Source organism: Prunus persica, chromosome G2, assembly GCF_000346465.2.
Source record: "Prunus persica cultivar Lovell chromosome G2, Prunus_persica_NCBIv2, whole genome shotgun sequence".
Classification (NCBI taxonomy): Eukaryota; Viridiplantae; Streptophyta; class Magnoliopsida; order Rosales; family Rosaceae; genus Prunus; species Prunus persica.
The window spans coordinates 1,876,119-1,889,652 of NC_034010.1; the positions used below are offsets into that span (position 1 = coordinate 1,876,119).

General features: G+C 33.9%; 1 protein-coding gene across 1 annotated transcript; it reads left to right on the top strand.

Moving 5' to 3' along the window:
- Positions 3,458 to 8,685, top strand: LOC18785581 (cycloartenol-C-24-methyltransferase). Its single transcript, XM_007218190.2, has 14 exons — positions 3,458 to 3,683; positions 3,830 to 3,949; positions 5,198 to 5,264; positions 5,820 to 5,893; positions 5,982 to 6,066; positions 6,161 to 6,216; positions 6,657 to 6,711; positions 6,911 to 6,958; positions 7,103 to 7,186; positions 7,276 to 7,392; positions 7,499 to 7,582; positions 7,670 to 7,795; positions 7,941 to 8,038; positions 8,396 to 8,685. Exons 2-14 carry the CDS (start codon positions 3,867 to 3,869, stop codon positions 8,457 to 8,459), a joined length of 1,041 nt encoding a protein of 346 aa, XP_007218252.1. The 5' UTR covers positions 3,458 to 3,683; positions 3,830 to 3,866; the 3' UTR covers positions 8,460 to 8,685.

Genomic DNA, 13,534 nt, shown 5'->3' on the forward strand with positions numbered 1-13,534 from the left:
ACCTATAAATATAAAATTATTGTCCACTTATTGCAGTTTTTTCACAAGTCCAGAAATTTTGGTTCTCTCTTAGCTCACACAGCTCTCTCTCTCTCTCTCTGGCACAGCTCTCTTTCTCTTTGGTATCTATCTATCACAGCTCTCTGCGTCTCTCTTGGCTCTCTATCTCTTGGCTCTCTCTCTCTCTAGCACAACTCTCTGTCTCTCTCTTTGCTCTCTTTCTCTCTCTAGCTTCGTTATGTCTGTTTCTCCCCTATTCGATCTCTTGCTCTCTGTTTGGAATCGCGAACCCCTCCCTTTAGCTATGTCTTCTGAATAGCTGCTTGCAACCTTGAAGCTCTAGTGGATTGCCAACCTCGAAAAGGTAGTGTTGATGGTTATTTTGTTAATATCAGTGGGATTATGTGAAATGGGTTATAGTTTGATTGTTTGGGTTTGTGTTAAATTCGTTTTGGCTTTAATTTCTTTGGGTTAGGTTTTGTTGAATATTCATGCTCATTCATATGGGTTTGTACCAATTGCATTTAGATTGGTCTGGATATGTGAATCTTGAAACTTGGGATTTTCCATTTGATGTAGTAGATCTGTATAGTGTGATTCTGATGTGTTACTGGTGTAGTGTTGTTGTGTTCCTCTTATTTTACTGTCGTATTGCTGTTATATTGACATTATATTGCTTCTGTATTGCTGTTATATTGTGGTTATATTGCTATTGTATTGTATGGTTATTGTGGTTATATTGGGTTAATGAAATGTTGTTTTGTTATGGTCAGAAATGGAGACAATTGTTATTCTCGTGTGCTACAATGGAAAATGGGTCACCTCAAAGAAGATGTGCAAATACGAAGGGGGTGACTCAAAAGGCTTAATAGTTCCACTGACTATCAAATTTGCTGAACTGTTGGACCGTGTGCATCAGATTGGTAATACAAACAGCAGGGAAGACAAGGTTTGCTTAAAATTCTCAGTTTTGGTGGCCTCGAATGAGTGGAAGCACATAAAGATTGAGGACGATGATGATATCAATTTTTTTATGAAGTACAATTCCGAGGTAACACCTTCAAAACTAGCTCCCTTACTCGTGAGTATAGAAGATAAAGGACTGACAAATGATGTAGTTCATAGTACGCATATCACGACAGATAGTAGTCGGATGGGTCATTCTTCAGTTGCCATTGTTGAAAGCAATGAAGTAACTTAGAATAATAAAAATGTCACTGACGTGGGAGGTGAAGTAGGGACAGATTTTATGGATATGATTGATTTTAGCGAGGTGGAGGAGATGCATGGTGGTGATAATGGTACTGAAAGAAATGAAGTGTCAGTGTACTCTGCCCCTCCTAATTTGGGCTGCTTGAACACAGCTACTCAGTTGCCAATAATGCGTTTAGGAGGAGAATCTGAACCCACTCGTCAACATTATTGGAGTCAAATGGGTGAACAAAACCGGTACAATGAAGCCGGTGTAAATGATGAAGAAGCATATTTGGACAGCGGGTTTTCACGAAGTGATTGGAATCCGAAAATTTCAGTTGGGCAAATTTTCTCTAGTAAGAAAGCATTGTTGACGGAGTTACGGTTCACGGCATTAAGAGGCCACTTTGAATTTAAGGTGCAATTCTCTTGCACTAAGAGGTTGCTTGTGGTTTATTGTCAACGTCCATGCCCATGGCGGGTCCGAGCATCGAGAATTGGAGAATACAGCTTCATGATTGTGAGGTGTACAACTGTCCATGAATGTGATTTGAGGTTCGTAAGTGACAAGCATCGTCAAGCAACCGTAGCACTTGTAGCCACTTCACTTAAAAGGAAGTTGAAGGATTCTCGAACAATATACACACCAAGTGACATTATGAGATATGTGAAACACAGCTTTGGTTGCACCATCCATTATTCGAAAGCTTGAAAAGCAAGGGAGTTAGCTCTATTGTCCATTAGAGGATCAGCGAAGGAGGCATATTATATCCTTCCAGCTTATTATTTTTTATTTTAAAGAATTCATCCATCCATTGATAAAATAATAAAAAAATATTGAAAATGGAGTTCAAGTAGAAAAATTAATTATAAAGAAAAAGAAATAATATAAAAGTGAAGTAAGGGTAGAATAAGAAAGAGAGAGAAAAAAAAAATTTGATTAAAAATATTTAAAAATAAAAGTGGAGAAAATGAAAGGGGAAAATCAGGTCCTATTTTTTTAATATTGCTAATTTTTGAAAGAAAAAGGCAAAGAAGTTTCCTTTAATTAATTAATTAATTAATTTATGGAGAGTAACATGTGGGTGAAGGTTATGTCAATGTTTTGTTAAGAAAGTAAAAAACGATTAGAAACCCACTTTTAAATTAAGAATATATATATATATATATATATATTTTAATACAATTATAAGGGGAGGAGATTTCTCACATACACATACTACTAAGGTGCCATAAGCATTTGAACTTGAAACCACTCGTTGCAAACAAAGACGTTTGATCAATCCATTCTTTTTATTGAGAAAATTATACCTACCTAAAAATTTCATTTAGAACAAAATTTATTTCATTTAGCAAATATTTATTTATTCTATTGCCATGATGTTGGTTTTTTTTATGAAAGGGTTACATCAAAACCATTGTTGAGGGGTTATGTGAAAATATGAATAAGTTTAATGAGGTGTATGTGCAATCTAGTTTCGAGTGGGTGTGGTTCGGTTCGGTTTTCATCTCACATTGGAATTGGAATTGGTATTATTCAACTGATATGGTTCGGTCTGATTTTGGTGAAATTTTTTTATGAAATTGGTTGATTCGGTTTAAACCGATTCCGTTGTGGTTTTCAATTTTTTAGGTTTTGGACCGAATATTTTATATATATATATTTCAAATTTTTTTTTACAAATTTCAACAAATTTTTTTATTTTTTGGGCTTAAAAATTCACAAATGATCCAATTTCATGCAAATAATGATGATTGTGCCTAGAAAAGAAAGGTGATTTGAAGATGGACTAGGGAAATATTAGTTATGGGATTATAAATTTAGTATTGGACTTAAAATAATTTTTTTTTAAAATAAAAAAATACACAGTTGATCTAGTCCAGTTTTGTAAAGTAACCAGCACCGAAATCAGTTTGAATTGGTCTGATTCAGTTCGGTGCCAGTTTATTGACTTTTTAGTCAACACGGATTATTTTCGATTTTTTTTCATCCGATGCGGCTCGGTGTTTCGGTTTTCTAGTCTCGATGCCCACCCCTAAACTAATTTGTCATTTAGAGAATTTTTTTGATTATATCAACAATTTTTGAATGGACAACTACTAGAAAATGTTTTATAAAAATAATTTGAAACCTCACATGTAATTTCGGAAACCTCAAGAGTTTTGGAAAAAAAAATAAAATTCAGAGAGTATCAGTGTAAATAACCATTCTTCAACCTATATTTGATCATTATCGAAAACCTTCATTAAAATAAATTTTTAGTTTTGTTTAAGTAAATTACAGCGAAAATTCAGAGATTTGCCGTTGCTTTAGTGTTTGGCCACCTCTCTCTCCCTGTCAAGCCACTAAGCTTTTGTTTTTGAGACTGTCGTCACTCTGTATATAGCCAATTTGCTTTTCTTCAACGAATCTCTCTCTCACATCTCTCTTCAGCCTCCCCCGAAAAGTCTCGCCTTTATCTCGGGTTCTCTCGGATTCTCCTTTTGATGTAAAAACTCTGATTCTCATCATCCCACATTATATACCCAAAACATGTTTTCACTTTTTTGTTTTTGTTTTTGCTGAAAAATCAAGAAAAGTTTCTCATTCAACTGCTTGCTTGTATTTTTCATGAAATGGGTTTGTGTTGTGTAGATCTCCGCAACTCTGATTTTGGGAAATTCAAGAGGAGATGTCGAAAGCTGGAGCATTGGATCTCGCATCGGGTGTTGGTGGAAAGATTGACAAGACCGAAGTTCTCTCTGCTGTTGAAAAGTACTTCCATTCTCTCTCTCTCTCTCTCTAGAGAATGATCCATTGGGCCTATAACATTTCTCCCTATTCAAGCTTTGATTCCATATCTCTCCTTTTATCTTTCTACATCAGCTTTAATCAATCCATGATACTGATGTATTTGGTCTTTTATTTGGTAATTAAAAAAAGATGATAGTAATGTTTTTGGTCTTTGTTTGTCTCTCTTGAATTCTTCTTTAATGCCTTGCTCTCTACCATTAAAATTCAGGTTTTGTTTCTTTCTCAGAAATAAATGCTTGATGTTTTGATCTATGTTTCTGTCCACAGATTGATGTTTTACTGTTTCTCTCTGTCTAACAATATCTTTTTAAGTCTGTTTCTCTCTCTAGCTTAGGCTTGCCCTTTTTGATTCTTACTAATGTGCAAGCTGCTAGAGCTCTAATCTGTACTTAATATGAAGTTTAGATTGCCTTATCTTTTGGGTTTAATGCTAATTTTGACTTGGGCTAATTTCAATTGTCAGATGTCAAATCATAGAGTTCAGTGAATCAATTAGTCAATGAACCAATAACTATGATAAATGTAGTTTGGTAAGGTTGATCTGGTTCATGTCTTAGTGTAAGGGAATGTCTCTGTAGAGTCACGTAATTTTGGGAAAGTCTGACTGATGTGGTGAGGTGTCCCTCCCTAACATGTGGTGGTAGGCTGCACGTTATGAATATCTAGCTCACCGAATGTAGTAAAGCTTTTTTTCTGAATATCTTAGATGAAATTTTTTGTAACTTCTATTTACTACTACTACCACTACTACTATTTATTTATTTATATTTATATTTTCCTGGGCATTCATGGCAATTAAGTGCCTGATGTACTTAGAAATTGAAATCATGGAAACAGTACTAATATTTCATATTAGTGGTTGTTGTCCTTTAGATGACCAAATAAATAAACAGTGGACTTTTATGAGTTATGTATGTAATGGGGATGAAAGACTAGGATTTACAATATTTTCAAAGTACTTTACTTGTTATTGAGTTGCATGGCTTGTGAGGTGATGCAACAAGAATTTGAAAGCCATTTTGTTCAATTTTGTGAAACTATTAAATGTAAGTTGTAACCGAACTTTTAATCTTTTCATACATGGCATTGTAAAGTTCCTAGAAATATTTTTGTGGTGTAGTGTGAAATCCTTTAACCTGAGTTTTTTTTTCCCTGTGTAAATGTTATGGGATAACAGCTTATATATCAGTTTATTGAATAATGGTTCAGGTATGAGAAGTATCATGTCTGTTATGGAGGCGAAGAGGAAGCAAGAAAATCTAACTATACTGACATGGTAAGAGAGACTCTTTAAAAAAGTTTTCTTTCCACTAGTAAAAAGAAAGATATTATCTGCCATATATGTCAAATATTCAAGAAATACTGCAAACCTAGGATGATCTCTTTGTAGTTTCTTGTTGTTTGGGCTTCGGCCCTTCCTCACCAAAAAGAAGAAGAAGAAGAAATACTGCAAACTTGTAAATGCATATATATATTCGCTATATAGTGCTACTTGTCATACTGGATAAGGCATGGGATTGAAAAGATTCTAGATTTGGTAATGGTCATCCATTGGGCCTCAAGGTTTCTGTGTTGTCTTATAAAGTCACCTACTTAGTGTGATAAGACCCAAGAGAATAGCAAGCTGTGTCGTTCATGTTGTACTAGCTATTAACTTTTCTGATTATTAAGTACATTGATAATTATGTATATATGGGAAAGTTAGCCTTTGCATTGTCTCTTTTGATTATAAAGGATTAACGCCTCATTGTTACAAATTTAAATGGATGGCCTTTTGGTTCAAGCTTGGTAGTGGCCTACTTTCACTAAATTGGTTTCGTGTGGATTTCAGGTTAATAAATATTATGATCTTGTTACCAGCTTTTATGAGTATGGCTGGGGAGAGTCTTTCCACTTTGCACCCAGGTTCCTCTTTTTTCTTCTCTTCACGTGCAAGCAATGAAATATTGTGTACTGTAGAAGAGTTTCTGATAGATGTCTTTGTTTCTTGAAGATGGAAAGGGGAGTCTCTTCGAGAGAGTATCAAGCGACATGAGCACTTCCTTGCTTTACAACTAGGACTGAAACCTGGACAGAAAGTTAGTCTTACTAAGTAGATGTAGTGGATTATAGATTAGCCAGAGAGAGATCCCCTTTATATTATTGACTTGGTTTTCCATATTTTTGTGTTAGGTTCTGGATGTAGGTTGTGGAATTGGAGGACCACTGAGAGAAATAGCTCGCTTCAGGTGATTGCCATTTCTTTTTTTCAGGCTTCAGTTGTGGTAGCTCTGCCTTCTTGTGGCTGTAATGTTTGATTATGAAGTGGCAAATATGCAGACTATGCTTTCTAGTGAAGATTAATTTTCTATAGTTGTTTTCATTCTTATGAATATTGATTTTGTTGCTGGGTTCTACCGAATAATTATATTCATAATTTTGTATAGTTATCAAAATAATATTGATTATTAGATTATTGTCATTGTTCTGATTGATTATAACAATACAAAGCGAATGGTTGTTATTAGCTGGGAGAATGACTTTGAAAACACCTTATTTGCTGACATCCTATTAGGCTTATGGTTAAAATATGATTTAAATAAGTAAGATGATATCACTGTGATTTGTGTAAAGACTTGTTATGCTGATGTCAGTTGTAACAATGCTTTTTGTACGGTGGTTTGTGCAGCTTAGCATCAATTACTGGGTTGAACAACAATGAATATCAGATCACAAGAGGAAAGGTAAATATATACTGGCGATGCGTTGTTTAGATTAGCCTTGATGGTATCTCAAGATAATTGTTTGTCCAACAGACAATGCTCAATTTAGTCGATGGAAATAGAAAGTCGAAGATTTATTTTTATATATTAGAAAGGACAACTCTAATGCTTCAGTTTCAAAGTGGCTAAATGCTATATCATGCTTTTGTTTGCTCCACAGGAACTAAACCGTATCGTAGGAGTGGACAAGACCTGCAATTTTGTAAAGGTCGGTGGTATTGTTTATGAGTTTCATGTTCTTTGTAGAAATTACCTTTTGTTTTTTTCTTCCTGCAGTAGACTTAACAGAACGTGGAGAGAACTAGTTTGTGTTAAAGATTTCATTCTTTGTACGTGTTTCTAAATGGTGCAGGCTGACTTCATGAAACTACCTTTTCCTGAGAATTCATTTGATGCAGTATATGCAATTGAAGCTACCTGCCATGCACCGGATGCAGTAAGTCAATTCTTTTTTCCTACTCTTTTAGTTAGCTCAATACTTTCTCCCTGTTTCTGTTGGCTTAACTTTTTTTTTGTTCTGGGTAGTATGGATGCTACAAGGAGATTTACAGAGTATTAAAACCCGGTCAATGTTTTGCTGCGTATGAGTGGTGCATGACTGATGCGTTCGATACCAATAACCAAGAACATCAAAAAATTAAGGTAAGAGAAACCAGAAGCATGAAATGGAGCTGGTGATAGATGCTTAATTTACTTATGAACAGATTCTAGATTGTGAATATACATAAAAATAACTTTATTAACACAGGCGGAAATTGAGATTGGTGATGGCCTCCCAGACATCAGATTGACAGGAAAGTGTCTTGAAGCTTTGAAACAAGCCGGTTTTGAGGTTGGTAGGAAGTTTTCCTTCTTTATGAAATATACAGAAGAAAGATTGGCTTTGATTTTCTGTTTTTTATTTTCATTGTGACCATAGGTGATATGGGAGAATGATCTTGCAGTGGACTCACCTCAATCTTGGTACTTGCCTTTGGACAAAAGTCGGATTTCATTTAGTAGCTTTCGTCTAACAGCTGTTGGGCGTTTTATTACTAAAAACATGGTAAGAGTTAATGAATATGATGGTCGTTCAATAAATTTGGAGACCCACTTTCTTATGGTGCATGTTGATGTGGAATATTGAATATTCCTGTGCTATCAAAATACTTGATGTAGTTGATCAATGCTTGAGTATATTCTTTTTGTAGGTCAAGGCTTTAGAATTTGTTGGACTTGCACCACCAGGAAGCCAAAGGGTTCAAGATTTTCTGGAGAAAGCAGCTGAAGGGCTAGTAGAAGGTGGAAAGTAAGTGTTCTTTACAGCGTGCTTATTCTCTTCTCTTTATAGACCTGAACCTCCATGCACCTCATATGGGAAAAAGTAATTTTGCTAAGATATGAGGTATCTTGTGTCTGGGATTCAAACAAGAACCAACAGGCCATGACTTCATAATTATAGTTTTAGGCAACTCACAATTGCATTGACTGGTGATGTTGGACTGGAAATTTTTTTCCCTTTGTTATCATATTGAAAGCAGAGCCATTAAATTTTCTCCTTGTAATTGGAGCATAACAATGGTAAATTAGATTACAATTTGCCTTAATCAGTCTAGAGGCTTGCATGTATTGGCTGCTGAAATTTTTCTTGATGAACTTCTTTCAGGAGAGAGATTTTTACACCGATGTATTTCTTCTTGGCCCGGAAGCCACTTTCAGAGAGTCAGTAAAATGGTAGTGAAGACTAGTTAACCTGTTATGGTTTTGGACAAGTATGTTATAATTGGGTGTTGACCGTGCTACCTGACTTGAGAGCTCTCTTAGTTTGTTTGTGTTCATTTGCTGTGAGTTTATTTTTCATGTTTATTTGCCTGAGGAATATTTGTTAGCCTTGACTTCCATTTGGATATGAAAGAATGAAGTTTCCACCCTGCTTCAGCTGGGTTTCTGTTTGTTTCTTTCCTCTATTTAATATGTATATATTATTAGTATTATTGTTTTTTTTTTTTTCGCTGGCCCAACATGTGCTAGAGTAAATCAGATCTATTATCAATTATGGGAACAACTCAAAGGAAGGCATAAAGTGTCAAAATCTCTTTCACGCAATAAAAATCGATTAGGTCATCTTTGTTGACAATATCTACTGACTTATAACTAGCACTAATTTCTCTTTATTCTTAACGCAATCTTCAACATCCTTGAAATTTATCTCCATCATTTAAAGCCTCTGTGAAATTTATGTACGCTAGTTTTGCGAGCACCAAACTCGTGAATAAGTCCGATGACTATTTGGTTTAGTGACACGTGTCTTCACTTTGTTGGATAAAATTTGAGCCTATATCTTATTGAATAAAAAAAAAAAAAGGTGTCTACAAGTATATGCTGCTGGCTCATTGAACAATAAGAATTTACACAAACAAATGAAAGATTAAATAAGAAAATTGTACAAAAATTATTCAGCTGGTGCTTGTTAGAATATTCCAGAGTTAAATAACTCAACCAATTTCAGCTCTTTTTCTCTTGCTAAGCTTGACATAACCAGCCCACTTCTATCCTCAACGAACTCAAGTCTGTTTCATTATTCTCGGGGTTATACCTTTAGCAGTTAAGAGTATTTAGAAACAAACTCTTATATTTGAGGATCACTAAAGAAATATAGAGAGGGGACAATGAACAGGAAATAAGTTATTTTATCCCTTACATCCAGTGTTTGAATTCTCCTTCCCCTTCCTCGATAAAATATGATCAAGAAAAAATGCTATGCATTTTTAAGTCTTACTAGGTTTGCTACAATAACGTCTAAATGGGATTAGCTAGTTGAAATCGTGTGTTGTGTCTGTGGGTATGTCATCTACTATTTTTATTTGTTAATACATTGTGTGTAAATGGTTTGCTTCCATAATCATCTTAATTAAGAAAATGAATTAATTCGTTAAATCAAAGCCAATTCCATGTTATTGGTGATTCGAGCATTAAGGGAAATAGTTACTTTTGAATTAAATCAAAAGAGGTAATATTCTCTTTGTTGAAGAGGTAAGGGAAATACAAATTTATCGGATTCCAGTTTAAAAATGTCAAAAAATTTTACATTAAAAGAAAAAAAAAATCAAGACCTGTATTCTTTTATGGAAAAAAAAAAATTCATGACTTGTCTAAGGTCATCAAAGAAAAAGACTCATCTAAGAAATATTACTTCAGTATAGGCTGCATTTGGTTGTCATGAAAAGTCTAAGCATGGGAAATTGTATCTTGACTAATGGGAAAATAGCGGGGAAATGAAACTTTCCATTCACCTTAAGCTTATTTTTCCCTTCCCACAGAAAACCAAGACAAGCATTAGTTATATATTTTTATGACCAATATGCCCTTATTAAGAATTAAACATACCAAGGCCCATAAGAATTACACTTTTTATTGCATATTTTTAATTTATGGGTATAATTGGTAAACTAAACCGAGTGTGTTTTTATTCCTACACAAATCAAATATGAAAAATAAAATAAAATGATATTTACTTTTTTTCCCCAATATTACCAAATATTAGGAAGAAATCTTTTGATTTCCAATCCCCTACCTCAATTTCTTTTTGTGAAACAAACGGGACCTAAAGTATAGGCTGATTAATGCGTTCAATTGATAACATTTTTTAATAGAATTGTTTTATACCTTTTTTTTTTTTTTTTTGTGAAGGCATATACAGTACAAATTTTTATTGAGTAATAAGTTCATATATGTAAATTCATTTACTTTTAATGCAGTTATTATTTCCTTTAAATCATTTATAGAAATATATGATGGCACCTCACTAACCTTCAAATCATTAGTTTGACAAAAATAAAAATTTTAAAAATAGAAAACTAACAACTTCATTGGATCTAATTAGACTACAAAGCAAAATACCAACTAGTGTAGTAGTTTGGAGTATTTACTCCCTCAAGTAAGATCCTGGGTTCGAGTCTTAGCATCCGTGTTGTGTGTGTGAGTTTAATATGCTATCGCCCCTTTCAATAGGAAAGGTCCTCAAAAAAAAAAAAAAAAAAAGACTACAAAAAGCAATTGTAGTGAACAGTTGTACTAGAATGAGGCCTTCACCTCAACTTGTTCTCGCTCCTTCCACCAAAACTTTTTCGCAAAATTTTTCATTCCTGGGGGCCATTTTTTCTCGCATTGTCTCTTGTTCTACCCTTGAATGTAGATATTTTAGCCATATAATTATATATTTTTATTATAAAGAAACTGGTAATGCATTCCACCCAAACAGAACATTACATGGTAAGAACAAACATGTTAACAGTGGCCTCGTTAAAACTTTCCCAAGAAAATATACAAGGGATAAAACCCTAGAGTACGAAAGGATACCACCCATGCCAATGACTAAACAGAAAATTCAACACTCCTATTACAAAGTCTATATAATATGTGCTACCATGTGAGGATTTGGACTTGTTCACCAGCAACATGTGCAGGAGTAAATCAGATTTACTATAAATCATGGGATCCACAATGAACATGCTGCCTTCATTTTTCTATTCTTTGAATTTAATCTGATAGAAGATATTGTTTCCTCTGCCAAGAAATTATTTCCCTTTTACCATTTGTTGAGGAATATTTCAATGAACATGATCAAAGGAAGGCATAAACTGTCTCAGTCTCTTTGACACAATAAAAATCAGTGTGCAACCTGTATTTAGGCCATCTTTCTTGACCGTATCTACTGACTCATAACCAGCACTAATTTCTCTTTATTCTTAACACAATCTTCAACATCCTAGAAATTTATCTCCATCATTTAAAGCCTCAGTGTGAAATTTCTGTACGCTTGTTTTTGCGAGCACCAAAGTCGTGAATAAGTCCGATGACTATTTGGTTTAGCGACACTTGTCTTCACTTTGTTGGAGAAAATTTGAGTCTAAGTCTTTTTTTTTTTTTTAATGATAAGTAATAAAATATTATTGATGTGCTATAACTTGTACAAGTCTGAATTCTTGTTGAGGATAAAGGACAATTCCTTAATCATGAATTACAATCCTCATACAGTACATCAGAAATAAAATCAAAGAGTTTCTTAAACTAGTACATAAAAGTTCTAATATAAAAGGCAACGTGTGCTATACAATGAGCCACACCATTGGCAATACAATAAATATGGGTAAAACCTTCCCCAATAACTTGTGTCAGCAAGTTCTTGATATCCTCCACCATTGGTCCAATGACGAACTTATCTAGAATTTACTTCGAATTACTGTAACTATCTGGAAAGCATCATTTTAAAAGTCTAAATCTTATTGGATAAAAAAGTGTCAACAAGTACATGCTGGCTCATTGAAAAACAATAATTTACATAAACAAATGAAAGATTAAATAATAAAAATTGTACTAAAATTATTCAGTTGGTCTTCACCTTTTATGGACTTACTGTTACTTGTTAGAAAATTCCGGAGTAAAACTCAACCACCGTAACAGAAAGATTGGTATTCAATGACCAAGTTGTGGTCTTCTGGAATCAAATTTAATGCTTAGCCAATTGTGGGCCAAGTCCTATAAGTCAAAAGAATCTGTTTTCTTAGTCTTTCTCAATTGTAAAGCTTGGGAGCAAGATAGTATTAGACATTAGTCCAGATCCAACCAATTTCACCTCTTTTTCTCTTGTTAAGCTTGACATCAGCAGCCCACTTCTATCCTCAACCAACTCAAGTTTGGTGCCAAAGTTAGTGGCAACCCAAAATCAGCTAATTGGTGCAATTAATCTCATTATTTTTGGCTTATACTTTAGCTGTTAAGAGTATTTATTTTTTATTTAAAAACAAATGCTCTTATTTTAGGTTCACTAAAGAAATAGAGAAAGGGGACAGTGAGCCGGAAATAAATTATTTTATGCCTAAATTTTGTGTTTGAATTCTCCTTTCCTCTTTCCCGATATAATATGATCAAGAAACTATGTGATGCATTTCTAAGTCTTACTAGGTTTGGTTTATACACAACGTCTAAATGAGATTAGCCAATTGAAATCGTGTGTTGTGTGTGTGGGTTTGTCATCTACTATTTTTTATTGTTTTTGTAGAGAAAGAATAACATTGTGTGTAAATGTTTTGCTTCCATAATCATCTTAATTAAGAAAATGAATTATTTCGTCAAATCAAAGACAATTCCATACTATTGGTGATTCGAGCGTTTAAGGGAACAAATTACTTTTGAATTAATGGAATGTTATTAATTAATAATCAAAATAAAAACAAGGAGTTGAATTTCTATTATGGACACTCCTGTGTTTACTTTCACATGGAGGAATCAAAATGCGAGTGGGATCCACACAAAATCAGGAATTCAACTCCTGATTTTGGAGGAATTGGACTCTTGGGTGGGAGGTGGTATTCTAATTCCTGGAAAACTAATATATTAGGAATCCATCTTTTTCACCCATTATATCCTCACACAATTTTAAAAATTCCAAATTTGTCATCAACTTTAACCTAACAACGAGGGCATTTTAGTAATCAATTTGGTTCAATCCAAATTCATGTGAGTTTAGAAAAGAATTTATAAGAAATTAGTATTACTTCTACTCCAAATCCATATGGTTTAGTAAACAACTTCAATAGGAACCCGAAATCTAACTCTCCTCAATTCAACTCCTCCTCAATTTCGGATTAGTAAACATGCCATAAGTCAAAAGAGGTAGCATTCTCGACATTTGTTGAATAGGTAAAGGAATACAAATGTATTGGTTCCCGGTTATAAAAAATAAATAAATAAAAAAGGCTAAATTTTTTACTTTAAAAGGAAAAAAAAAATCATGACTTATATT